Genomic DNA, 25,896 nt, shown 5'->3' on the forward strand with positions numbered 1-25,896 from the left:
GAGGATTTATGTGGAATATTTGAGGCATGAAATAAAGAGCGGCCGATGTCCCAGCCGCCATAATTATGTGGAAGGGAGAGACGGGAGATTAGCAAGCCATTCAGAAGTCCTAAGCGAAAACCCTCACCCCTACATAGCCAAATTATATTTTCATTCCACCTACCAACAGATTTTTGGTTCGGAGGTTGGTGGTTACGATCAACCCTCAGGGAGCAAGAAAATACCAGACCTTAATTTATGGTAGTGAAATAAACTTCATTAAAGGTATTGTAAACTTATACTTGATTTATCCTAAAGTTATCCAAAAGTTGTACTAAATTACCCTAAGTCTCTTATGACTTGGGATCAAGGTCCTGAGTTTTCTATCCTCTCCTACGCAACGGCTAAATTCATGGATATTCTGAACATCTGTGAGCCACATCATGTTCTGAAATAAGCCTGTCAACAACGAGGGTGTACTTGGGAGAAATTCGGAGAACTCAGGGGAAGATAGTATCGCTCCAGCGCCCATGGACAACACTCATCATCAAATCTCTATTAGATATAAACTTAAAATCTGAGATTTACATCCGAGATCCCGCGTGTTATCGCTGGCATCCGATGTGTTGGTTGCCCTACAGGGCGTATGTCTCAGCCACAGCATCCTTCTCGCGGACCAAAAACTCCTTGAAACTACCTAATTCAATCCCCCAAGTCTTGACCCTCTCAGCATCGACACATTTCTCCCCATCCCTCAGAAACACCTGCGATCCAATAAACGGATTGGTCTCTATAGCCTGAGCCACTTGCTCATCAGTGTAGAACTCAGCCTTCATTTCTCGCCCAGTGGCATCGGCCAGACTCTCCATCATCTGCACGGCTGTCAACCTCTCGCTGACAAGATCGATTTCTTCCTCGTGAAATTTTTCAGGCTCGTTAAAGGCGGCGAAGGCGAATTTAGCGATATCTTGCGGGTCAACGAGGTTGAGCTTGGTGTCGGGCTTCAGGGCGGTCAACCAGGTGTTGCGCTCGAACAAGTCGCTGTAGATCCGAGCTTTTGGAGCGAGAAGATTGGACATGAAGAATCCTGGACGGATGATAGTCCAATGCTTGAATCCAGCGCGTTGAACAAGACCTTCAATAACATTTTTGACAAAGAGGCTCTTAAAGAGCAAGTGACCGGGACGAAGAAGCGTGCGCTTCTCAGGAGCATCGGCGCTAATGGAGCTCGAGTACACGACATGTTCAACGCCCGCCTTTTTAGCCAGTGCAATGATTCTCTGAGCCCAGATGCGCTCATCATCAAGATTGCTATAGTTGGGCCCAAGAGCGAGGAACAGCTTATTGCAGCCTGTAAGACCAGCAGTAAGGGCCTCTTCGTCGTCCCAGTCGCCAGCGTTTAGCACAACGCCGCTCTTAGCGAGAGCTTGTGCTTGGGGGGATTCAGTGTTTCGCACTGTAGCGCGGACGGACCAGTTTGATTGGCGGAGGTGGCGACATGCTGCTGAGCCTTGGGTGCCTGTAGCAGCGACGACGTAGACTGTTGGGAGAGACATGGTAATAATCTGGATATTCAATGGAGTGAGATGTGATAGTATTGCTTTCCATACCAGGCCGTTGAACTCTTTTATATTTTTTTTTTGCAGTAAATGACAGCTCCTCCTCTTGGTGCTATTCCGTCGTCCTTCTGTGGGGCTCATCAGCGGAGTTCCGCTGCTCCTTAGGTCCCTCAGCGCAATTCCACCGTCTTACCTCATCGCAAACCACCAAATTTCATCGTGCTCATCATCCATGGAGCGCAACGATCCCCCAGCGCGACGGAAGTCCTGTCAAGCCTGCAAAAAGGCGCGTCGGAGATGCGATCTGGCGCGTCCGACATGTCAGCGCTGCGCTCAGCGAAACATCCACTGCCATTATCCTTCTGCGCCTGCGCCACGCGAGGGCGCCAGCTGCATACACCCCGAAATCCAGATTTCTAATATTGAGGGTCTACTTGCGCCATCATGCTTTGGGATGCTTGATTCCATCCTGGAACCAACAGACCATTTCGCAGACCAACTGTTCGACGGGTCATTGGATTGCGATACTTCTAATTGGTCCACGCCGCGGCTTTCAACCACGGCTCAAAATGCGTTGAACCGGTCTCAGCTAGTTACTATTCCTCAGGTTACAAGATCGATTTCATCCCGACTCCAGTATGCTATGGATGCGATATTAAAGGGCCCTTCGCAAATGGTTTCAGAGAATCAGACGCCTTGGTGCCATTCGCATCTATACGATGACGGAATGCCTAAATCCATGCAGCGTGAGTTCACCGTATGTACCGATAACCCAAGAATAACAATCCGAGACAGATGCGGTATCTTCTGCTGCACTCCATGCGGCAAAGAACCATCTCAACGCCAGAGTCATCCGCGAAAACGTGGAAAGCCGCGTGCAGGAACTCCTCGCCAGCCCTCCACCAGCTACTCCAGTGGAAACGCTGGCATATGCACAAGCGCTCTTCATATATCAAATCATTCGTCTACTAGACAACGACGCCCGAACCTACGCCATCTACGAAGCCACTATGCCTCATCTCGAAGAAGCATCCAACGCGCTCATTCCTCACATCGCCATCGACGAAGAAGCAGATTCACCAAGTCAATCCTCAGATCTGATACCCCTGTTTCCCGCCTCAGCAGCACAGGCATTCTGGACAAATTGGATCTTCCAAGAATCAGCCAAAAGAACCCTCGGTATGATCAACTTTTTCATGCTGACGTATTACTTCATGAAAGGCGAGTCGGGTAATAGATGCGGTCAGAATAAAAACATCGCTGTGAATCGGTCTGTCACCATGTCTGCGCATTTATGGAACGCTCAAGATCCTGTCGATTTTGCACTGGCGTGGCGAAATAAGAAACATTTTGTAATAAATGTCAGCGCGTAAGTCAATTTTGAGTCTTGTTTGTTGTGTTTAGCTGATGAGTGAAAGACCAAATTTCTTGGAGACGATACTTCATGATGCCCAGAAGGATGACGTTGATGCGTTTGGCAAGATATGTCTAACATCCTTGATGGGACTTACTGAGGCAAAAGGCTGGTTAGCTATGAAGGGAATTGCTCTATAGCCCCAGGTCGAATACCAATCCTGTCGAAAATCCCCACTTACATGGGCATGTCCCTCGCTAATCAGGTCTTTGCTTGGCAACTCTTCCACGCGGGCGCTGACGGGACATCATATAAGTCATTAGAAGTAATAAAAGGGTAAAATTCTTATTTACTCAACATTATATAGTAGTGATTCTGCTATAGGGCTGTCAAGAATCAAGCCACGCTGGCAGATTGTGTTAACAGTTTATCTCTGTCATGATAGCAAATGTCCACAAAATGTCACGGCTCTGTTATGAGATCAAGAATGAGTACACACAGCTCGTCACTACAGCTCGGGGGCAAGAACTAGATAGTAGACACTGATATGATTCTGTATGTAAAGTATTGGCACTTTCTCACTATTATATATATAGAGATTAATTTAATGTCTGAAGTTCGGGTCTAGGGTAGTGTGGAATATTTGGCGCCTTTGTTAAAAGACCTGAGATAAATGCTAATAAAATTAGCTCAGAGCATCAAGTCCTTTTGCTTTGCTAAACCTCCACTTATGGACGGCGACGCCGAGGCAAAACTGGTGCGGCTGAGAAAGAAAAGTCATATCGGAGGACCCGATGTTACTCCAATTCCACAGCATCATGTTTTGTTATCTTATCTCGCATTGATAAGCTTCTTATCGCTTGGAGCCAGCAAGGACCCTAGCCTTGGGTTCTAATACGAAAACAAGGTGCCCAAATCATCTGGTCTAAAGATAAACTAGAATACACTGGATTTACCTAAGTCTTTTTGTCCTAAATCGTTTTGCCTCCCAGGCGTGGAAACCTGGCAAAAGTCCCTTGAGTAAGCTGCTGACAGAACAACAAGTGGACCAGGTCGGCCGCGGCTCAACTCCACCAAAGCGGCCGACTTTACAACAGTCGTGATAGGGCCATCAGCCGCCAGCAACGCAATGATGGTTAAAAATAAGCGAAAATACAAGCTTAGGAACAAGCTTCTGCCAAGCGTCAATGCCGGATCCTTGCCGCCCCTGGTAGTCGAGACCTTTTAGATCTATATCCCCTGCCAAGAGCTGCGTGATTGAGAGTCTTTCACGAGGTGGGACCCTGATTGAATGGAATGATGTTTGTTCTAGTGCAATGCCAAGCTAGCTGTTAATGCGAAAATGGAAGGTTGTATTTTCGGACTTCACGAAATGCTGCCTTGCACGTGTCATGGCATTGTAATGAAAAGAGATTCAGTTTGACGACAGCGGTCAACCTCGACGACGTGTATAAAGACATGGCTAACGTCTTCACTAATTCATCCCTTTTCCTTATCCTCAGATCATCAGTCTCCTCTCATTCTCTTTCGGCAACTCAATACTCCCCCCTCATCACCATGCTCGTCTCAACTGCTCTTCTCGCTCTCTGCTCGGCAGCCTTCACAGCAGCTACGCCTGCTCCAGCTCAAACCGCCGAGACGGACTTTAGCTTCTGGCTCGGCGGCCCTATCCTCGAGAAATGCCTCGCCGAAGGAAACTGCGAGGACCGCCTCCTCGACAACCCTTACTACGTCGAGGCCAAGAAGAACAAGCATGCCAAGCGCTACAGTTGCCACGGCTCTAAAATACATACCGTCGTTACGACCGGCAAGAACTTTGTCAAGTTCGGTTCTTTCAACCCGTATGATCTGTTCCACCACGTGTACGACCTTTGTCACGAAGGCGGATGCGACAGTGGCAGTGACTGGGCCCGAAGTACAAAGTACGTCACTGCAACGGGTATCTACTCCAAGGACATCAAAGTCAGTGCTCAGGGTGTTTATTCCGGCTGGGAGATGCGAAATGCTCTTGCGCAGTCCCTGGCCGATGCTTCTGGGCGCAATCAGGTCTGGTCTGAGGAGGTTGCGTGCCCCAGTGGAGGAAGGGCGTGTTCGCGTGTCAAGGCCTGGCAGGGATATGCACCCAACTTTCATCAGGCTGCTATCTTCAACAACTGCAATCAGTATGGATGGATGAATGCCAAGACTGATGGTCTTACTGGAATCACTTCGGGTGGAGATTGCAAGTCGATTGTTGAGAAGCTTGGAGCTATTATTGGGGAGGCGATTCCTTACGGGGCCGGGACTATTCCTCTTCTTGGTGCTCTTTGTGGTTAAACAATAGCTTATGAGTATTTTGAGATACTCAGAGCAGCTAAGATGGAGCTATGAAGAATTATGAAACCTTGTATCTAGCAGAGCTCAGAACGCGTACTAGACCAACTAAGCATACATAGGCCCTGGCCGAGTGTGCTTCCCAAATTTATTCCCATTCCTTGTCCAAAACAATCAGGTTCTGATATCCCTTCTTCACAACCTCAGTATCAATGACCATCACAGCAATGAAAGTGGTGTCCTCAGTTCCACTGGGATTCTTGCTGACGGTGTGATGGCATCCAGGATATTCGCGGAAGCTCTCGCCCGCATGGTACACCTTGGGCGGGTTACCATTCATCCCGCTGAGGAGTTGACCCTTGATCACAGTGGCGGCAACAGTTGCACCAGAGTGAGTATGCGGAGGTGTCCATCCGCCAGGACCATAGTGGACCTCGATACCAACGATGGACTTGCCGGGTGCGTTGGTAAGTTCGTAGTCGTAGAGGATCTTGACATTTTCGCGAGGGCGATTGCTGGTAACTGTTAGATTGATTCTGGACGAGGTAATGGTTTAACTTACCTATCGTTCTCAGAACTGTCTGCCATTTTGATAAAGTAGATGTTATCTGTTTATTATGCTGTGATGGATGCGCTGTGATGGCGGAGACACAGGAGCCAGAGATAACAAGAGATGAGGAATTCAAAGATACTGTTCTTTGTCGTAATGCAACTACTTATACCGATGGGATAGTCGTACTTCCTCAATTGACAAACGACGATTACCCTTCTTGTCGGCCTCCCGATTTCCGGGCGGAGACGAATAAGCCGGGCATTCGTCAATTACAGGACCCGCCCGGGTATCCGGGTATTCACCTTCTGTCCCAATCCCGGACGCAATTGCCTACGACGACTATCAACATATAAACAGTTCCTTCTTGGCAGAAAAAAGTGCTGTTTGACATCAGCTCTTAGCACTATCATCGATAAGTTTATTATTACCTTTTATACACCCAGAAACAATTCCTCAACATCAAGATGAAAGCCGTTCAGATCCTCGGAGACATGTATTCTCCAAAACTCACCACCAATTTCTCTATGGAGAAACCTGAGCCTGTCAAGTCTGATATTCTAGTTCGTGTTCACGCTGCTGGGGTCACTGGCGATGAAGTTATGTGGGGAGAGACATATCGACGACCAAACCGCATTCCCGGTCACGACATTTCCGGCGTTATCACCGCTTTTGGCCCCGACTACTCTGGTCCCCTACAAATCGGCCAAGAAGTCTTTGCGTTTCTATCAGCGCATACTGGAGCAGGACAGGCTGATTATGTTGTCTGCACTCCTGATGAAGTCGCACTGAAGCCAGCGTCGCTTTCACACGCTGAAGCTGCTACACTGCCGATTCCGGTCTTGACAGCGTGGGAGGTCTTGGACTATACCGAGATCCACGCTGGAACGAGAGTTCTTGTGACGGGAGCTTCGGGCGCAGTTGGCCAGCAGTTTGTGCAGCTTGTCAAACACCTGACGGGTGCTTATGTGATCGCGCTAGCATCCGCGACGAATAAGCATCTACTGGGCGATGTGCCCGACGAAATTGTCGACTACAAGACCCCAAACTGGGAGAGGTCTGTGAAGGACGTTGATGTTGTCTTTGATACGGTAGGCGGGGAGGTTCTGGCCAAGACGTGGGAAACGGTCAAGTCTGATGGCACGATCATCACGATTGGAGATCCTGCACCGGCGTGGGCCTTTGGCAGTGATGAACCATCTGAGTCCTTGTCCCTACCAGGCGTGAAGTACAAGTACTTTATCGTATCGCCGAATGTAGAGCGCTTGGGGCAGGTGTCAAAACTGTTCGACAAGGGAGTCCTGAAGCCACTAGCTGTGAAGAAGTTCCCGTTTGAGCAGGCGGTTGAGGCTTGGGAGGATGCTAAGCAGCGTGGAAAGGGCTACAAGGTCGTGATCGAGTTTTAAGGTGTATCTGGAAGTGTAATGAAGAAGAGACGCCCATGAGTAGAAATTATATAGACTGTTTAGTGTTCAACTTGTACCTCCTTCAATCCAGCTAGAATCCAGCTCCACACCCATGTTGATCCATCCGCAAATATCCTCAAAAGACCCCAGAGACGCAAAGACATTATCATCTTGGTCCATCGTCGGCAAAGACTCCATGCTCCCTTCTCCTTCGCTTTGCGTCAAACTCGGAACCTGGGTTGATCCCGGAGTACTCCCCACCTCCGCACTACCCCCTCCGAGTCCCAGGACATGACGAGCAATAGTCTGTATCTCTTTGACGTTTCTCGCAGTTCTCGGCCAAACCTCGCCTACGGCTTTGAGACATCCAATGGTCAAGCGAATCTGATCTCGCGCTACTGCCAAAGCTTGATCTTTGAGCATGTATGTACAAGCTGAGAGAAGGGCGAGAGTTCCTTCGCTGACCATGCATGTTGTGAAAGGCGTGTGGTGAAACGGGCGGACAGGCAAAGCTAAGAGTTGAATCTGTGCATTGACTGACTTGAGAATCCTCGTTGTGTGTACGTTGACGAGATTTGGTTTAGGTGTATCTGCCGGTGGTTCTCGAGCGCAACTGGATACTTTTTCAACGGGGTTAAATCTCAGATCCGATAATGGCCTGTGTATACCAATGGTCGCGCTAAACAGTTAGCTTAGCTTTCAACATGGTGGGGGAAAGGACATACACATGAATGAGTAAGTGAGCCTGGAACATCAACTCATCAATGGTTCCATCTGCCTTTAGAACTGGCTTCTTATCTTTGGGAAGTAGTAGCAGCCAGGCGTCGAATGCCGAATCAGCCGATTGTATGATGGCTTCTGAATCTTCTTTCGTCGCGCATTTCGGTGACATGTAAATGACTTGTGCTGCACAGCGGACGGCACCGATAAGATAGGCAAAGGATGAGAATACCACGTCTTCGCTATCGAACTCGCGGGAGTCGAAGTCCTGTAAAGTTTTTGGTGCGGGAATTGTCTATTGATCGCGTGAGTCTCTTCCTTGAAGATATTGCAGAGTACTTACACCTGATTCATAGTTTGACTCTTCGCAAGGAAGCTCCGCAGTTGGCTCAACATGTAATGTTTTGAAGTTCATTGTCCCCAGTGTTCCAGCGTAGGAAGCATCCGTGATGAATAGCATCCACCACGTTCGTCTCCAGCATTCGACCATCATCGAGTCTCCGAAGCCCCATGTAGTAGCGAACTCCTTCTTATGCATTTCTAACTTGACCGCGACATCGATTGCAGCATCCATCTGCTCTTTTGCCTCAGCCTTGAAGGTGTACCAGAATAAAGCGATCGAGTAAAGCAGACGAGCTTGAACTTGAACAGCATCTGATGGTTTGGACTGTGACAGTTGAGCCTCGGCGGCGCTGCTAAGTGATTCTGACCATTGGTGGGTGTCGTAGATATGGCCGATCAGTCGCATGGAAGCTATGAGGGGACTGAAGTTGAAAGCCGATGCTTGAGACAGTTGGACTAAGTGCTTGTACGGGGGAGCGAAAGGATGCAAGTGGTGAAAGTTAGCATAGTACGACTTGACCAAAGAATCGTCGGTGAGACCGCCATGGCTGAAGTTTGGTGTTTCGCGGTTCTCTAGTACTGGTGTTGGAACGGGTAAGCTCACATGAAACACCTCCAAGCAATCCGCCCCAGTCACAGATTCATCACCCAAGGTGATCCCCTCATCAGATACTGCCACAGATATCTCCGACGCAATATGATCTAGTTGCGCATCAGAATTCTTAGCCAGGCGTCTCCGCCTCTCAGTCAAAGCCGCTCGATCAAGGCCACCGCGTCTTGAAGCTGTATACTGGCACGCCTTGTCATACGCCGTGCAGCGACTGCATCGCGGCTGTTTAGCATCGCATTTCACATGCTTTGTCCGACACTCGAGACATGCTAGCGAAGATCGTGTGTTTACACGTGCTGAGACTAGTCGCTCCATGGTGAATGGGTGATTTACGTGGAAGAGAATTCCGGCTGATGCTTGTCAAATGGGAGTGGTACCAAAGTGGGGTCGCGGGTATCCGGGCTTCCGGAAATAGAGTGGGAATGCGAGACGTCAGTCAACTTGAGGAAATACTTTGTTTACGGTCAATACTGTGTATTTATTCCGAACGAGGTGCGATGTGACTAAAACATAAGACTATTCATATCCCTACATGTACAACAGAGGTTATTCGATGGTAAAGAGTTTACGATACTACCAAAAGCTCATTCTTGTAGTCGTTTCTGGATTCCCCAATTGATTTTAACAGAGCGCAACGAACCCTTCCTTATCAGTATGGCACATTGGCCATAAAACAACAGAATGTATTAAATGTTATCAGTATTGTCACGGCTATAACGGAGTGGGTTCCGACCTCGCTCCCAAAGAGTGGCTCCTCGAGGTGCACGGTCTTGTTGGTTGCTTTCGGTGATCTCCATTCTTGGATATTGCGCGACCAACACACCGGTTGTGGATCTTTTATAAGGAGGGCCAACCACCAATCTCTGAAGCTCAGATTCTTCCTCGACTCAACCAAAATGGCTTCTTCAACGCCAGAAATCCCGTGCATTCTGCCACGTCTTCCCCAAGAATTAATCAATGCCATTTCTCAGTATCTTGATGGCAGCGATCTCAAGGCACTGCGTGAAACATGCTTAGCAATGGCACAAGCGATACCACTCCATTTCGATCGTGTCTTCATTTCCGCAAATTCCCTCAACATCCAAGTCTTCAACGCAATTGCCGACCACGAGACTTTTCGCCATCAAGTCACTGAGATCATCTGGGACGATGCTCGTTTATTTACTGGACCGGAGATGTGGCAATACAACAATGAATGGAAGTATTACGATTGGGAACCAGATCAGATTGTAACTGAGAATGGGTGTCCGATGTGGTTTCAGAAAGGATCAAGTACATCTGATAAAGAATGGTGGGACAACTACAACGTTCCTGTGGCTGACAATCATATGGGACTGTCAGAGTGCTGGGAATATTACAAGCCGTTGTTGGAAGACCAAAAGTACGTTCTGGCAACTAATGCTGATATTGAAGCTTTCAAACATGGTCTCCGGCGTTTCACATCCTTGAAACGAGTCAGCATCACGCCTGCGACTCACGGGAGGCATTACCACCCACTATACAGGACTCCTATGATCAGGGCGTTTCCTCCAGGCTTCGACTACCCAATCCCAAAGGCATGGCCTACTGCCCCAATGGATGATGCAGGGGAATGGCAGGACGACTTTTCATGGATATCTGAGGAAGGAGATGCCCAGTATCAGTGGTTTTACGGCACCCACTGTACCGATGAGAAGTACAAAGAGAAGTGGCGGGGCTACCAACTTGTCAGCCGAGCCTTGGTTGAATGTGAGAACCAAGTCACAGAGCTCAAGATTGGAGGGCATGAGATCATGTCTGGATTGAATTGTCGTATCTTTGATCAATCCTGCGCTGAATACGACAATTTCTGCACTCTTCTGAGCCGTCCAGGCTTCCGATACGTCGACCTCCATCTGTTCACTGGTGTGATCGAGCGTGAAGACTGGGTAACATACAAGACAGGACTTTTGGGAGACGCTTTGGCTCAAGCTAAAGATATAGAGCATTTATCTGTGCGTGCTACTACCGACATTAAAGATGCATTCCCTCAGCAACTCGATCCAGGAGACCTCGAAAAGCCTCTATTTCCCCTACGGGCTGTATTTCCGATCGATCACTGGCCGCGACTTCAGCACTTCGGTATCTCAAACTTTCTGGTAGAGCTAGACGACTTAATCGATGTTCTATCCTGTTTGCCACCCACATTGCGCTGCGTCGAGCTAATCAGCTTGGCCTTTCGAAATCCGGAACACGGCTATGACGATCTCGTTCGCCAGATGCGTGATAATCTGGATTGGCGCTTACGCCCCGCGGAAGAGAGGCCGAAGGTACATATGATCTGTTGTGGGGAAGTCGGCTGCGTTGAAGATGAATTCATTGAGGTAGATGATGCGGTGTGTTCTTATTTGTATGGAGATGGTGAGAACCTGTTCGAACCTGAGTCGAGCCACGTCGCCAGGGGCCGAGGAGCTTTTCGGAGAGATCCATTGGATCCGGACTTCCGAACTCCTTTCTAGAGTCTAAAGTACATATTATTGGCAATTTCCTCTGCTCTAGCAAGATCTTGAGACTGGAAGAAAAGCTCAGGAGCCACAAGTTTGATGGTAATATTTTAAAGGTACTAGGTAGAACTTCTTCAGCATAGTAAGATTGCGAACGATGGCTCACATGAGTTGTCTCATAGTTCAAACCATGTGATATCATCCTCATTTACAAACCTGGATCCTGGCTGAAAGCTTCCAAATCGCAATTCCGTTTCAGTTGGGCGTTTATAGGAATCTCATCTAAAAAGATGACTAGTCCAAGGATTGCTCGATATCTACTGCGGCCACAAATGGAAATGCCCGAAAAACTCCAGTCTTAAAAGTCTTGTCAACCAACAACTGCAAGCAAGTCATTGCGCGGGCCGACTTTGGGTGGATATAAGCAGGCCAACAGCATTACATTGACGAGACGTATTTTGCCTTTCCTTTGTCAATACAAGGCTTACTTTATCTGACCTCATTGTTATTGCTTTATTCTACTATGACCATTGAAAGCCATCACTCAGCCGTTGACGCACGATGGTGTCACTAATAACGTACGTACGTCTTGAGGCTCTCTTGCGTCAGGCCATCGGAGTGTCACTAGGAGATGGGAAGTGGAGTATGGCGCTGAAGCCAAGACCTTGGCTAATTCAACAGTGGCCGATATTCCCGGACAAGCCGGCTGTCCCACTGTTTAAAGACCCTTTCCTTCCATGATTTACCTCCATCTTTTTTGATCCATCCTTAATTGATCTCTAAATCGATCGCTTATACCCATCTTCACCATGTCTTCAGCCATCACCACTTCTTTGCTTATGCTAGAATACACCGGCACTCCAAATCTCGTCGCCGAGGTCATCGGCGCAAACCATACAGCCACGGCATTCGTACTGGACTGCGACAAGCCCAAACATAAAAAGATCTGGGAAGACGGTGAATGTTATATTACCAAGAACACCGTCGTTCTCGGTCCGTGGGCCGATAAGACACCTGCGCCCGGAGTTGTAACCACTGGTATCCGGAGAGAAGGTACCGTCGACGAAGATGAGAAAGAAGGCTACTCGTTCTCGATCGAATGCCAGATGGATTGTACGATGTCCATACTCTGCAATACGACTAACCATGCCCCGTTTACATTCTTCGACGGTCGGGGGGTCACAGCGACGTATACTAAACACGGCGACGTTGACGGGTTCTTCTATGGTGAGTATGGATACTTTGGCTGGGCTCCTGTCACTGTCACAGCTGGTCGGTCGTATCTTCTCTCTGCCAAGACTGCTGCTTTCACCGAGGCGGCCACAGCTACAAGTGTCTCTGAAACCGGCAAGGCTGGGGAAGCAACGACATCGCACTTCGAGTAAGAGTGCAGGCACTAGACTTGGTTTAACCCTCTGGGCTGCAGTGGTATTTGCTGCAACTCTGGTATTGTTATGAGAGTTGACGTTGCCAGAGTTGTAGGATCTTTGCTCGCCATTAGCCGGCATGGGGGACTTTAAGAAAGCAAAAGAATCGAATATTATCAGGAGCAAACATCAAAATTAGAGTAAACCATGGTAATCATTGTACGAACAAGCTGAGAAGCTGCCCAGAGGTGGGGTCATGTCACACGAGTCTTCTTCATCAGCGCCTGAATTCTTGGTTCTCGACGGCGTAGCATGTACTATTATTGCTCGGAATACGTCGCTAACATGTGTATTGGCATGCGCATTTATAAGCAAGCCTGATCTCGGAGTTACTGCATCTTCATTACTCTCGCAAATACTCTCTGACATACGGGGCACAGCTGACAGATCAGAGATATGTCGAAAAGTCGGAAAACAGAATACAACCACGGCCATGCGATTCGTGGAAGGCTGAGGTCCTGTGATTTGGAATCAAGGAGGAGCCAATTCGGAATAACTGCGCTGCTAGCTGCTAAAAGATGCCCCTCAATCACGGGTTTCCCAATCCAGATGCACGTTGTCCATGTGATACACCACCTCTAGCTGCAATGCAACCGTGAATCAGAAGATCGCTTTCTAGGCTCTCTATCACTACACGGCTACTCACGAAACTGAAGCCGGGTAAATCATCCCCGACTAAGTCACTGTGGGCCGGAAGCACAGGACAAGTCCGAAGTCCGAACCCCAAATGAATCGATCAGATCGACTATCAGTCTCGGTATTCCTCCAATGCCCGAGATGTTTTATAAATTCGAAGTTCCGGTTCACTGTTTGCAGTTAAGCATCACTTACTGAATCGCATCCATTCGCCATGTCTGCGGTAGTTGACACTGATATTCTGATTGTAGGCGCGGGCCCTGCCGGTGCTGCACTTGCTTCCTTTATGGGGCAGAATGGTAAGTCTTGGATCTTTTCACAAAGGTCTGTTCAGCAAGCTAATTAGTAATGCAAAGGACTGAGTGGTCTTGTAATTTCCAAGAGTCCACATACGGCCTATACGCCTCGAGCTCATGGGTTTAATCCCTTTGCATTAGGTAGGACCACGTATAAAGACACACATAAGCAGTCATTGACATCAATAAAGAGTGCCTACGAGATATTAATCTGGAAGATGAGGTTCTTCGGCTCGCAATCCGAGAACCCTTCATCCTGTCATCACGCTTCGCAAAGAGCCTGATTGGCGAGGAATACGGAAGACTCTCGGCATGGGAGGAAAATCCTACATCTTTAGTAAGTGAACCATGCCATACTCTGTTCTCGACTAAGAAGGCACTTGCTAGGGAAGACGAAAGGAAACCACGCCCTGTGAGTATGTTGATTTTACTCAGCGACACTTGGAGCCTCTTCTTCTCCGTTATGCATCACACAACGGCTTCAATGTTCGATTTTCAACTGAGATCCTCAAAGTTGAATCGATTTCGAGCCACACAACAGAGCCTGCTTATACGTGCAAGGTCTACGATCATATCCTGAAGCAAGAATTCAAGATTCGCACAAAATATCTTTTCGGAGCAGATGGGGCGCGCAGCGAGATAGCACGTCAATTCGACTTCCAGTTCCTTACTCAGAACCCAGGCCCAAAAGCGTGCAACGTCTTGTTCCGCGCAGATCTTGCAAACCACTTGGCAGAATCGCGTCTCTGCGGATTGCACTGGATCATACAACCAGACCGCACCCTGTTCCCCGGTGTCGTTGCCCATTTGCGAGCTGTTCGACCTTGGAACGAGTGGGTGCTGGTAGCCTTTGGTGGCCAGGGTAACAACCCTTTTGAGGGCCTGACCACTCAGAGTCAAGAGCTTGTAGACTTGATCCGACAGCTTGTTGGAGATAATTCCCTTGATGTTGAGATCTTGACGCTTGATGCTTGGACTGTGCGGGAGTCAGTCGCGGCATCGTACTCGAAAGACGATCGGACCCTGTTTCTACTAGGTGATGCGGCACACAGACATCCTCCGACTTTCGGCCTCGGTAGCAACACGTGCATCCAAGACGCGTATAACCTCGCGTGGAAGGTGGCATACGTGTCAAATGGTTGGGCTGGTCCAGGTCTGTTGTCCTCGTACAGCCAAGAGAGACAGCCAGTGGGCGCCGACCTTGTCCGAGAGAGTAACAACCAGATACGGAAAAATGCAGAGCTCTTCCGTGTGTTTGGAATGATGGCCCCATCTGCCGAGGGCATGGATCTGGTGGGTCAACTATCGCACGCGACGCCGGAGGGCTCGACGCGACGGGCCGATCTTTATAAAGCCTTCGAAGATAAGAAACAAGAGTTTGAGAGCCTTGGCTTGGCCCAAAATCACTTCTATGCATCCAAGGCCGTGTACCTGGATGATGAACTTAACCCAAGACCAGTGCTGCAAGGTGACCCAGTCGTGCAGGTTCAAATCAGCACCTATCCCGGTAGCAGACTGCCTCACGCGTGGATTGACAAACCAAACCGCCTAGACACTATCTCGACTCTAGACTTGGCTGGGAAAGGGTCTTTTTGTTTATTGGTGGGCGTGGATGGTAGCGGTTGGAGAAGCGCAGCTGACGCCATCAAGACAGCTACGGACATCCCTGTCAAGGTCTTTGGCATCGGTCCAGGTCAGGAATACATCGACGTTTATAGGCGTTGGTATGAGAAGAGAGGTGTTAGTGACAGTGGTTGTGTTCTTGTCCGGCCAGATCGTTTTGTTGCATGGAGATCTGTCGATAAACCTGAGGACTGTGAGCAGAAATTGGGGGACGTTCTGAGGAGTATTTTATGTAGAGACGAGTCGTAGCTTAGCTTACCAATGAAATGGCGCCCCCACAGATTACATGGAATCGTCGTTGGAATGAAGTCGTAGACATGATGATGTTTCTTTATGGACCAATACCGTGATTACTCTATATCACGATATTCCCCTAGCTCACAGTCGGATGATCATCTCTGAACCCATACCCTATTACGGCTGTCTCACCTCTGGTATACCCCATAACGGCATTTCCTTCTCAGAACTCCGACACATCGCGCTTCGGTGTTAGCCCGGACTTTCAGTTGTCCGCCAAAGTGGGGCCTTTGAACCAATGATCGCTCCCCTCTTTGTCAAGCAGTCAAGGACCTTCCATCCTCGACAGCAGATATCCCAGCCAGATCGGCTTAAAAGTCGGATCGGAAGCTGTTTGCGACCGATTTGTAGCGTAATTGTAGGCAGGATCTACATCTATATAAGATCAAAGTGTTGTAGTTTATGTATCTACACCAAACACCAAGAACTTCAGCCTGCAAGCATGGACCCTAATCTCGAGGGCGGTTATCTGAGCTTAGAAGCGATTGGCCATGTTATACTAATTCCCTGTGTCCTATTCTTCCTCTATTATGTGGGTAGAGCCTTATCTCTTGATCCTATGGCTCTAACAATCTGTAGGCAACTTTTACCATTTTCCTCAACCCACTTTCCTGTCTACCAGGTGAGCTATCCGTGTCTTTATTCACCCGGCAACGCTAACACAGTCACGCAGGTCCATGGACATCCTGCTGGACAGATGTGATTCTGAAGTATCACTGGCTAAAAGGCACACGAGCACAATACGTCCACCACCTTCATCAGCGATACGGTTCGTTTGAATATCCCCAGATAGCAAACCGCTAACTGGCCTCAGGCCCCGTGGTGCGGGTAGGACCTCACGAGGTTGATATTTCCGAAATCACAGCAGTCAAAGAGATCCATCGCGTCAAAGATGGCTACAGAAAAGCGCCCTTCTACCAGAATCTTGTTCCCAACACCAAAAACCTCTTCAATACTCTTGATGTAGAGTTCCACCGTCATCATCGTCGTCTACTGTCCTCGCCCCTCTCTGAATCATCGCTTAAGTCTGTGGAGCCAACTGTCGACGCCTATGTCAAGATGGCAATTGGCAGCATGAAGCGTGAAATGGATGAACGCGGAGCAGCGGATGTAGCCAAGTTTTGGTTATTTATGGCCACCGATATTATTGTGGACCTGAGCTTTGGGGAGTCTTTCGGTATACTGAAACAGGGCAAAGTAGGTGGGAACCTTACTTGTCTTTCGTCTTTACTAACTCATATGACCAGAAGAACCAGTACATCGAAGATCTTGAAGGTCTAGCGGCCAAAGGTTCCATTCGATCGACGTTCCCAACTCTCCTATCATTCGCGACAAAACTCCCGCTACCTGTCTTCAAGGAAACTGCAGCTGCGGCACAACGCATCAGAGACTACTCGGCCGAGGCTGTCGCACGCTATAAAACAAATTTCGCAAACAATCCTGCGGCAGCCAAGCCTACATTGTTCAGGAAGCTGTTTGAAGCTGGTGAAGCTGGCCTTTCAGATGATGAGATTCGTGCTGAGGCGCAGGCGTATATCGTTGCTGGCTCTGATACCACCGCGACGACGTTGACGTACCTCATATACTCCGTCTGCTCTCATGCTGATGTTCGGCAGAAGCTGGTTGAAGAGCTTATGGAACTACCCGATGATTTTGGTCACAGTGACTTGCGCGATCTCTCATATCTGAGCAACGTCATTGATGAGACGCTTCGGCTATATGCAGCAGTCCCTTCAGCTCTCCCTCGGGTCGTGCCCGCTGGGGGTGCTTACCTTGCAGGCTACTTCATTCCCGGTGAGACTGTTGTTTCAACACAAGCTTGGACCTTACATCGCGACCTGCACGTATTCCCAGACCCAGAAGTTTGGGACCCGTCACGTTGGGAGAAGGGTAGCAAGATGATGCACGATGCAGCCATGCCTTTCGGCGGAGGCTCAAGAGGTATGTAGCTCACCTTCAGTGCTTGACAAGCTTTACTAATGGCTTCTAAGTATGTATCGGTAAACATCTTGCACGAATGGAGCTTCGTTTGGCTTCTGCAAGATTCTTCCGCGCTTTTCCAAACGCCAAGGTTTCCTGCATTGAGGGCATGTCGGAAGAGGATATGGAGCTGCGAGCGTACTTCCTTCTAACGCCAAAAAGAGGGCGATGCCTAATTCAGCTAGAATAGGAGATAAAGTGCTGCCAGTTTCTCGATTTGTGAATTTGACCATACGCAGGTTTCAAATCGCTGAGGATACCCAAAGAAATTCTAAATATCGATGGTGATGCGCGAGTGTCGAGGCAGCTTTTGTATTCACTCGAATTAGAAAAAAGACAAAAAAAAAAAAAAAAAAAAAAAAAAAAAACTAGCTAGCAGTCTGAAAGAGACTTTAAGTAATGGTACCCGCTATAGAACGAATATGTCAGCGCGAGGATTCGTGGTGAAAGAGGAACATTTCATCAGTATACAGGGTATTCCCGATCGGCTGATGGGAAATACTTCTGCCCGCACTTTGTCAGCCCGCATAAGCACGTATCTCATAACATTTCTATCAAAAAGGCCGTGCGCTCCTCCAGAACCCTCTCCCCTTTTTCGCTTCGGTTTGGCCAAATAGTAAAAGATATGCTGGGCCGTCTTTCATATCCAGCGATCAGATAAACAAGCGGCCATACTGAAAAGCGAAAATTGCTTTGAAGTCCGAGCCATGGACTTCCGGTTATATGCCATGGAACTTGCCGGCGGGAATGCACTCAATCTCACTCGTTTATCTAACGGGAACTGCCGCATGCAAAACACCCCGGCCGATAATGCAGTAAATATTGCTTGAGCCTCCAAAAACTGTTGACTACAGCTAGATCCATGATCTAGTATATTTCGCAGCTCTCACAGCCGAATTCATTGTCTAAGGTGAGTTATGCTAATGCAACAGTTGATCTGAGAAAAAAAAAACACTTACAGGTGCCGAATTTCCAAATGTGAGCACGTGCAGAGTGTCCATCGACTTCAGCTGTTCGGTTAGCCCCGTTCATCTTATCAATTCACAGCCTAGCTTCCCCAATAGCTCTGCTCCAGGACAAGAAAACTAAAGAGAATGTCAAAATAAACTTGGCAAAGAATCCACTCAGCTCCTGCTAAGCTACCTGAATATTTCCATCAAGGCTCCAAGTTTTCTTACCTCCTCCAGCTTCGCAAGCTTGACCCCATCCACAGCACCAACGCTCTCCCTTATTTTTAGTCCCTCTCGCCTCAGCCGTCAAAAAACAGCCCTCGCGACCGCCCCGGAGCTAAAATGTTTCAGGTCCCATCTCTCCCACATTACGCACTGACAAGTAAATCCAGTTGGTGATTAAGCGATTGGCCGAAGCATCTCGCAATCTAGGCCAATCCGCCAAATGATGTTCACTCTGACTCGCGCTCGACGAAGCGCTAGCTCTTTTGGGCATAATGCAGTGGGTATGTTGTATTGACAAGTCATGGAAATTGTGAATGTCGAGAAAGAAGAAAGGGTAGATCCACTGGGGAATGGTTCTTCTCCACAGACGTTGAAGGGAACTAAAACAGTCCCGACGGCATTGAAGATAGATGATGAAGCAAATGTTCGTATTATAGTGCTGATACGGATGATAGGGATTGAATAAACTCAGCTGTTGAGAATTACGAATGCCATTGTCCTGAGACAACGAAGTCCATTCTATAACTTGACAAAAGCAAAGCTATCTTGCGCCATCACCGTCAAAAGCCAACCCTTAATATCGTTTCTGCCCCGCAAGTATGTGACCAATGCTCTCGATACGAGTTTGCCAAGGGCGCATCTGGCAGCTGTGCTATGTATGATATGATTAACACTGCCGTCTGTGCGACGCATGCCGTGACCCGTTTCGTTTCGTTTCGTTTCCGTCTCTATTTAACTCCCGCCATGTCTCACTCCCTTAAGCAAATTGCCATTCATTCAATGCCGCCATAATGCATCTTAATTCGCTCCTTGTATCCTCCCTCTTCGCCGCTTCCGCCCTCGCGGCACCAAGCGCTTCAACAAAGAAAGCCTGTGAAGAGATCTCAAAAGCCATTCCGGGTCGCGTCTCACAGCCTTTTACTATCAACTACAACAGTCAATCTTCGGGGTACTGGTCTACGGCTCTACGTGAGATCAAGCCCGCTTGCGTCGTCACTGCCAAGTCAGCCGAAGATGTTTCCAAGGCTGTTACGATCTTGAACAAGTATCCGGATGTCAAATTCGCTGCTAAGAGTGGTGGACATGACCCTAACCCTACTCACGCTACTGCCGGTGATGGAGTTCTGATTTCGTTGAATGAGATGGTTGGCGCTACTTATGATGCTGATAAAAAGGTTGCGTATGTCAAGCCTGGTGGAGAGTGGAATGACGTTATTTCACAGCTCAACAAGGAAGGCGTTGCTATCGTTGGAGGTCGCCTTGGTATGTCTTATGAGGGTTGCTGGTTGTTGCACTACTGACTTGGCTCTAGGACTGGTTGGTGTTGGAGGTCTGCTTACACAAGGTGGCATCTCATTTCTGAGCGCTCAATATGGCTTGGCTGCTGATGTACGATTAATCATGGAGATATAATGACTCTAGCTAACGATGTGCAGAACGTTGTCTCTTGGGAGATGGTTAACTGGAACGGCACAATTATCAACGTCGACGCCAAGACTCAGCCCGAACTTGCCGTCGCCTTGAGAGGAAGTGGAAGCCAGTTTGGTATCGTCACTCAATTCACCGTCAAGGCCTATCCCGTTGGAAAGGTCTGGGGCGGTATTCGCACCTACGATGAGTCCAAGACAGACGAACTCTATGAGGCGATGCACGACTTCATCCCATACAGCAACGAAGACCCCAAGGCCGCTATCATTGTTACCAGTCTCATTCTCACTGGAAGCAGCAGAATCAACCTTTTGTTCTACTTCTATCAAGGCGAGAAACCTCCTACCACTGGAGCCTTTGCCGACTTGTTGAAGATTAAGTCGACGCTTTCTACTACCAAGACACAATCGTATCCTGATCTAGTAAGGCAATTGGTATCGTCTTGGGATGTGACAGTACTAACAGTGTAATAGCTCAAGTCCAACGGCGCCGGAGTTTCATTGTTGAACTCGAGAATCTCATTCAGAGTACGCAGTTTCTTCCCCAATATCTAGCCTCAACTAACATCCCAGACCGCTACAATTCCCTACTTCCCCAAGGATTCAACCGTATACGCCGAAATCGCCGACAAGTTCGTCGACATCACAAGCACCTACTTTAAAAACCTCCGCGGTCTCGCCTCCCAATGCTCCGTCGACTTCCAACCCCTCCCCTCCGCAATTGGCAAACACACCGAAGAACGCGGCGGAAACGCCATCGGCTTCACCGCAAACGACCCTAATCGTGTCCTTCTCGAGATCCAGTGCGCGTGGATTGAGAAGCGCTACGACGACACTGTTCGTCAGTTCTCCAAGGACTTGACTGCTTATATTGAAGATAAGCTTCCTGAGTGGATTGAGAGGAATGGAGGCGATGTGGATGAGTATCTACCTTTGTTTATGAATGATGCTATGTATGATCAGAATGTCACGGGGACTTATAAGGATTATGCCAAGTTCAAGGAGCTGCAGCGCGAGGCTGATCCGGAGGGTGTTTTGAGAGAGAGGATGGGTGGCTTTAAGTACTAGTTCCAGCTTCAAAGCTGCAGTTAAAACGTCTACATAATATTCTATCTATATAATAGTTAATCGGACCAGGCTGCTTCTACCGCCAAATTCAACGCGTCCTTGCACATGAGGTACTGAGACTCAGTCAACAAACCTACCGCCTGTTAACATGCGACAACATATGTGCTTGTCTTGAGCAAGCCATCAAGCCATCCCACATCTGTTTCAAGCTTGCATTTCCAATCTCAAAGCTCTCTAGATATCGCAACGCCACCACCGTTTCCGGCAAGGTGCCGGCGGCAGATCCACTTCCAAGCCCCAGATACGCCTCTACAACAGGTTTTCTGACATCAAATTCTGTATGTATGTCGTTGAGCTCTGCGACAGCTCTGTCCATTTCTCTCGTCTTGATAAACATCTCTTGACTTAATGCTGCCATGCTTCCACCCAGATCGGTATCAGGGCCTGCATTCCGGGAGTTAGTTTGCAAGGATTGCATCATAGTGTTCAGATTCAAGAGGAAACTGCGTATTCTGTTACGGAAACCTTCGCATTTTGTGTGTTCGGCGATTGCGATCTGCCACCTTGCTCGAGCAGCATTGGTTGGGATAGATACCGAGGCTTCGTTGTTAGCCATTTGATATAGTATGGGGCTTTCACTACATAACAATCAATTAATGTATTGAGTGTAATACAGATTGAGGAGGTAAGAGAAAAGCTGCAATGAAAAGTTTTTATACCAATAAGTACGGGTGGAATCACTGTTGAGACTTGTCCAAGATGTAGAGCATCATAGCCATGGGTGGTGAATCAGAAGCTTTCCCAACATGATTACATTCTACTGAATGGTTTAAACCGAGATCAGTTTCAAAAATATTAGACAAAGGCTGTAAGAGACTGGTAAAAGTAGTTAATAGTGGCAGATATGTATATAATCTTTGTTGTTTGTGACAAAGCATATTTTAATACTAGATCCATATAGTGATCAGTAAACCTGGATCGAGAACTTCTTGAAGCCAGAATCCAAGATATAGGAACCTAACTTTTACAGCTTATTGCATCACTTACCCTACTTTTGGTGTTCTTTGCCTTTCTGGCCTGGAGGCTAAGGCGTTTTTGAATCTCTCAACCTTATCACAGCCTCACGTCTGTACAGCTACGTTACTCACTGCATCGTTTGCAAGACTATTGATACGTCTCATAATATTGTAGCCAGTCACGATTGCGAAAGCGATGCTTTGATGACGCGCTGATACATTTCGAATTGTCAGCTCTGCTATTCTGCCCATCAGCGCGTGTGCCTTGCTGCTTGTAAAGTATTGCCCCATTGTGACCGACGGCGGCATCATGCAATCAAATCTTCAGATTTGCTTTTCCCCTTTGTGTGCAAAGACTTCTACCGATACTCACATCGTATCAGATAAGCATCATCCACCGCAACCACTTGTTGTTTTCTCTTCTCGCCTGATGCCTCACTCGTCACTGGACGCTTCATGGAGAAAAGAATGAGTCTTGTGTAACCCAACCGCATCGGCAACTCGTGATTCCGAGGAACCCCAGTCCAGCCACATGTCCTCACCGCCACTGACCAGCCAGACACGAGAGAACATGGCATTAATAAAATGAGGAACCCTAGTCGCGCAGTTCAGCTGTGTCTAAGAACCCCGCCCGAGACTTTTCCCGCACTCACAACTGCGCTCATATTCCCAGCTGCCGTGGTGACTTTCTCCGAGGTTCTACGCTGTCTAACTGGGCTAGTCCTTTGGCTGGTAGGTGTACTACCTGCATTGGTCATTTGACGAATGCTGCACCTTCATGAGATTGCAATAGTTCGATGCATGTCTAAGTTGATTCGGTGAGGATTCATGTTTTCATTGGTGCCAATTACCCGCCAAGTCTGTAGAAAAAGGTACTTGATCCGGTCTGAAGAAATGTGCATCCATTGATCGTGCATCTGAGACATGTCTCATCACTTTTCTGAATCGATATCTCGGAGATAAAACGTGACAACGCCATTGTAGCTGCATATGCAGTGACAGCGTGCAGTCCAGTGCCCCGTTAGAAAGCGTCTTGCTCGCCAAGATATACCTAGCACCGAGGTCTCGTAATTTCACGCGACACAAGTCTCACTTTCTCCACCATCTATGATGTAGTGCTCAGTGCCACGAGGTTGAAGAGCCCACCCAGTATCTCAATTCTAGAGAGTTATGCTTACTTATCACCATTGGAGTACGCCAGTTTCCTCCAATGAATAACATCCATTTGACCCGACTTCCTTTGGAATTGCGGCCCGTAAACGGCTTGCTGCAGTAGACCACCAATATCTCTCTAGTATGATTTGCTTCGGATCCAAGTTTTCTCCACGGCTTGCAGAGAAAAGTACGCAGGCTATTGAGATAGCCTACTCGTGTAACCGTTGGCCATGAGATCAATTTGGTTTTAGAAGAGGAATTATAAGTATGGATCTAAGACTCAATTGAGCAAACTGACTCACCAGCTGTCTGCATTCGTGCCATGTCGACACTCACTTCATCTCGAAAGAGGGCATCGACCCCCTCTTCTCCAAGCACCAGCTTGAGCAAGAAGCTAAAGCTGACAAGCATATCCCCACCCCAGCTTATCATCTCACCCGCTGCGCTTACGACACTTCTGAACCAAGATCCAGCCGATCTCATGCCCGATCAGCGCATGCAGGTGACATGTCTCAAACTGTTTCTCCTGGTAATGTGAGATCACCAAAGATCCATCGTGGGCCCAACTGACGACCTGCAGTGCGCGCATGCGAGAAAACACACCAAGTGTGCAAAAGGCTTCACCGAAACACAAACATAAGCACGAAGTTGGGTACAGACAAGCTGTGGAGGCTCTCAACAAGTTAGATATTCTAGGTATCGCGACAAAGAAAATGATTGCTGCAGTTAATGATATTGAGAAGCTTACGAGGGACATTGATGAGATTTTGGAAATTGACGCACCTTCGTTTCCCAATGTGCAGCTGAAACGATCCTGTGAAGATTTTATGGGCGTGTACGAGGAGAGATTGGCCAGCTTGGACCCAATGAGAGAAAATGGCTGCAACGAGAGTGTGTCTTATGAAGAAAAAGAAATGGCGTGAAATAGACTTAGCAAAGATGGTGTCTTTCATTTTGGGGCAATGCATTGAGAGACATACCATGTTCATCCATGACTGTGCAACAAAAGTTAAGATCTTCATTCTAAGTAATAGAAAAGTTCAATCTAAGGGTCTACAGAATTCATCGTAAACTTGACTTGATTCTTTTATCGCTTAGAAAAGAGCTTGACGCTTTTAGTTCCTTGGACAATATAGATCGTACAGACGCCTAAGGCTTTGTGCTGGGCATAACTAAACCCCCCTGTACTGAACACTGGCAGCACCTTGTGGCGGGACTCTTCAGTGGAGCGTAGGCCTAAGTGCCCCAATGGCAACAGTAGATGCTGAATCGTTCCGCACAATCCCGCTATCTGTTCAAGCGTCAGCAGATGTTCGAGAAGAACTTTCGATTTTCAGATTGCTCAAATCGACCCTACATAATGAGACACCGAGAAGCCATTCTGTTCAGTGCTCTTTGGTACGGATTTGAACTTTGTTGTTCGGATCACTTGTCTTTTTTGTATAAATATCGAAAGACTTTCTGTTTCCACCGAATCTCGATTTATTAACATCCAGTCCACAACCTCATCTTATCTCACTACTACAGGCCAACACAAGCATCCAACATCAACCCTCAATAACATCCTACTGCATCCGCAATCTATACGATCTACCGTACTTGAGATCCTCCCGTCAAAGAACTATCAATATGTCTGACCAGTCACTGCCATTCCGAAGCAACAAGTTCATGTCGGAACTGCGACAAGACTACAAACAACGCGTGTCCACCTTTGCAGAAGACCTCGCTCAGGTCTATGAGCTTCGCTTCAAGGTAGACAGAGCAAACAGGGAGTTTAAGGAGGGAATCGGCAGGCAGATCGACCAACTAATGCTCATACACTCTAATCTAATCCAGGAAGCCGATGCTGTTTGTACCGGAGACTCGCTTCTCCTAACTGAGGAGGATATAATGACCCTCTACTTTCACCTTGGCACACAAGTCATCCCAGCGCATTGGCTAGCATGCGTTCTGGATAACATTCGTGAGAACGAGAAGCTAAAAGCCCAAGAGAAGATGGTCAAAAACCGATACTGCGAATTATACCACCAGAAAGGTCGCCCGCGCATGACTCGAAACAATGGCCATTACACACGTCGCATGGATTGGTATGCTCGACGTCTATTTGGCCGACAGGAGACAACTGAAGACGGGCGACTGCCGGTGAAAATTGTCAAGAGACTCGAGTTCCTGAAGCGGTATGGACAAGCAGATGTTTCGGCGACCGACTTTGAGCATGATTTGAGTTCCCGGACGTGCGTTTCGGTTGAAGCCTTCAGACCCAGTGAACATGGAAAAAGGCCTGATGCGATTGAATTAAGAAATAGTAGATTCTCTGGCGCAGCTCCTCTTAGTTAGCTATATTTTTCTGGTAATTAGATATGTCAATGTTGTCTTAAAATCGACGTGAGAGTCTATGGATGGTCTGACGACCTCCAGGCTGTGTCTACATTAAATAAGCATAATTGCGAAATTTATTGAAGAATTACTATCTCACTCGTTACTTTTTACAAAATAAAATT

The 25,896-nt window shown here is 47.9% G+C and overlaps 14 protein-coding genes; 10 read left to right on the plus strand and 4 right to left on the minus strand.

Annotated features, from left to right (window-relative positions):
- Positions 1-614: 614 nt before the first annotated feature.
- FFUJ_12761 (uncharacterized protein) lies at positions 615-1,535 on the minus strand (the record flags this gene model as incomplete). Its single annotated transcript, XM_023582406.1, has 1 exon — positions 615-1,535. One exon carries the CDS (start codon positions 1,533-1,535, stop codon positions 615-617), a length of 921 nt encoding a protein of 306 aa, XP_023434945.1.
- A 235-nt stretch (positions 1,536-1,770) lies between these two features.
- On the plus strand, positions 1,771-3,092 carry FFUJ_12762 (uncharacterized protein; the record flags this gene model as incomplete). XM_023582407.1 has 3 exons in its annotated part: positions 1,771-2,284; positions 2,334-2,907; positions 2,957-3,092. 3 exons carry the CDS (start codon positions 1,771-1,773, stop codon positions 3,090-3,092), a joined length of 1,224 nt encoding a protein of 407 aa, XP_023434946.1.
- Positions 3,093-4,449: 1,357 nt separating this feature from the next.
- On the plus strand, positions 4,450-5,208 carry FFUJ_12763 (uncharacterized protein; the record flags this gene model as incomplete). The annotated part of the gene is made up of 1 exon (XM_023582408.1): positions 4,450-5,208. The coding sequence occupies one exon, from the start codon at positions 4,450-4,452 to the stop codon at positions 5,206-5,208; it is 759 nt and encodes a 252-aa protein (XP_023434947.1).
- Positions 5,209-5,353: 145 nt separating this feature from the next.
- FFUJ_12764 (related to cupin domain protein) lies at positions 5,354-5,793 on the minus strand (the record flags this gene model as incomplete). XM_023582409.1 has 2 exons in its annotated part: positions 5,354-5,720; positions 5,768-5,793. 2 exons carry the CDS (start codon positions 5,791-5,793, stop codon positions 5,354-5,356), a joined length of 393 nt encoding a protein of 130 aa, XP_023434948.1.
- A 429-nt stretch (positions 5,794-6,222) lies between these two features.
- Positions 6,223-7,161, plus strand: FFUJ_12765 (uncharacterized protein; the record flags this gene model as incomplete). Its single annotated transcript, XM_023582410.1, has 1 exon — positions 6,223-7,161. One exon carries the CDS (start codon positions 6,223-6,225, stop codon positions 7,159-7,161), a length of 939 nt encoding a protein of 312 aa, XP_023434949.1.
- A 66-nt stretch (positions 7,162-7,227) lies between these two features.
- Positions 7,228-9,148, minus strand: FFUJ_12766 (related to C6 transcription factor; the record flags this gene model as incomplete). XM_023582411.1 has 3 exons in its annotated part: positions 7,228-7,840; positions 7,887-8,176; positions 8,225-9,148. The coding sequence occupies 3 exons, from the start codon at positions 9,146-9,148 to the stop codon at positions 7,228-7,230; spliced, it is 1,827 nt and encodes a 608-aa protein (XP_023434950.1).
- Positions 9,149-9,729: 581 nt separating this feature from the next.
- FFUJ_12767 (uncharacterized protein) lies at positions 9,730-11,310 on the plus strand (the record flags this gene model as incomplete). The annotated part of the gene is made up of 1 exon (XM_023582412.1): positions 9,730-11,310. The coding sequence occupies one exon, from the start codon at positions 9,730-9,732 to the stop codon at positions 11,308-11,310; it is 1,581 nt and encodes a 526-aa protein (XP_023434951.1).
- A 794-nt stretch (positions 11,311-12,104) lies between these two features.
- FFUJ_12768 (uncharacterized protein) lies at positions 12,105-12,680 on the plus strand (the record flags this gene model as incomplete). The annotated part of the gene is made up of 1 exon (XM_023582413.1): positions 12,105-12,680. One exon carries the CDS (start codon positions 12,105-12,107, stop codon positions 12,678-12,680), a length of 576 nt encoding a protein of 191 aa, XP_023434952.1.
- An 892-nt stretch (positions 12,681-13,572) lies between these two features.
- On the plus strand, positions 13,573-15,526 carry FFUJ_12769 (related to phenol 2-monooxygenase; the record flags this gene model as incomplete). XM_023582414.1 has 4 exons in its annotated part: positions 13,573-13,657; positions 13,715-13,795; positions 13,846-13,991; positions 14,042-15,526. 4 exons carry the CDS (start codon positions 13,573-13,575, stop codon positions 15,524-15,526), a joined length of 1,797 nt encoding a protein of 598 aa, XP_023434953.1.
- A 490-nt stretch (positions 15,527-16,016) lies between these two features.
- Positions 16,017-17,744, plus strand: FFUJ_12770 (related to benzoate 4-monooxygenase cytochrome P450; the record flags this gene model as incomplete). XM_023582415.1 has 6 exons in its annotated part: positions 16,017-16,106; positions 16,154-16,196; positions 16,248-16,343; positions 16,389-16,771; positions 16,822-17,515; positions 17,566-17,744. 6 exons carry the CDS (start codon positions 16,017-16,019, stop codon positions 17,742-17,744), a joined length of 1,485 nt encoding a protein of 494 aa, XP_023434954.1.
- Positions 17,745-19,520: 1,776 nt separating this feature from the next.
- On the plus strand, positions 19,521-21,224 carry FFUJ_12771 (related to 6-hydroxy-d-nicotine oxidase; the record flags this gene model as incomplete). XM_023582417.1 has 5 exons in its annotated part: positions 19,521-19,992; positions 20,042-20,118; positions 20,166-20,579; positions 20,631-20,684; positions 20,730-21,224. 5 exons carry the CDS (start codon positions 19,521-19,523, stop codon positions 21,222-21,224), a joined length of 1,512 nt encoding a protein of 503 aa, XP_023434955.1.
- A 133-nt stretch (positions 21,225-21,357) lies between these two features.
- On the minus strand, positions 21,358-21,840 carry FFUJ_12772 (uncharacterized protein; the record flags this gene model as incomplete). Its single annotated transcript, XM_023582418.1, has 1 exon — positions 21,358-21,840. The coding sequence occupies one exon, from the start codon at positions 21,838-21,840 to the stop codon at positions 21,358-21,360; it is 483 nt and encodes a 160-aa protein (XP_023434956.1).
- A 1,877-nt stretch (positions 21,841-23,717) lies between these two features.
- Positions 23,718-24,318, plus strand: FFUJ_12773 (uncharacterized protein; the record flags this gene model as incomplete). XM_023582419.1 has 2 exons in its annotated part: positions 23,718-23,929; positions 23,976-24,318. 2 exons carry the CDS (start codon positions 23,718-23,720, stop codon positions 24,316-24,318), a joined length of 555 nt encoding a protein of 184 aa, XP_023434957.1.
- A 706-nt stretch (positions 24,319-25,024) lies between these two features.
- On the plus strand, positions 25,025-25,732 carry FFUJ_12774 (uncharacterized protein; the record flags this gene model as incomplete). The annotated part of the gene is made up of 1 exon (XM_023582420.1): positions 25,025-25,732. The coding sequence occupies one exon, from the start codon at positions 25,025-25,027 to the stop codon at positions 25,730-25,732; it is 708 nt and encodes a 235-aa protein (XP_023434958.1).
- Between the last annotated feature and the right edge of the window lie 164 nt (positions 25,733-25,896).

The sequence above is a fragment of the Fusarium fujikuroi genome, chromosome FFUJ_chr08 (genome assembly GCF_900079805.1).
Source record: "Fusarium fujikuroi IMI 58289 draft genome, chromosome FFUJ_chr08".
NCBI classification, from domain to species: domain Eukaryota; kingdom Fungi; phylum Ascomycota; class Sordariomycetes; order Hypocreales; family Nectriaceae; genus Fusarium; species Fusarium fujikuroi.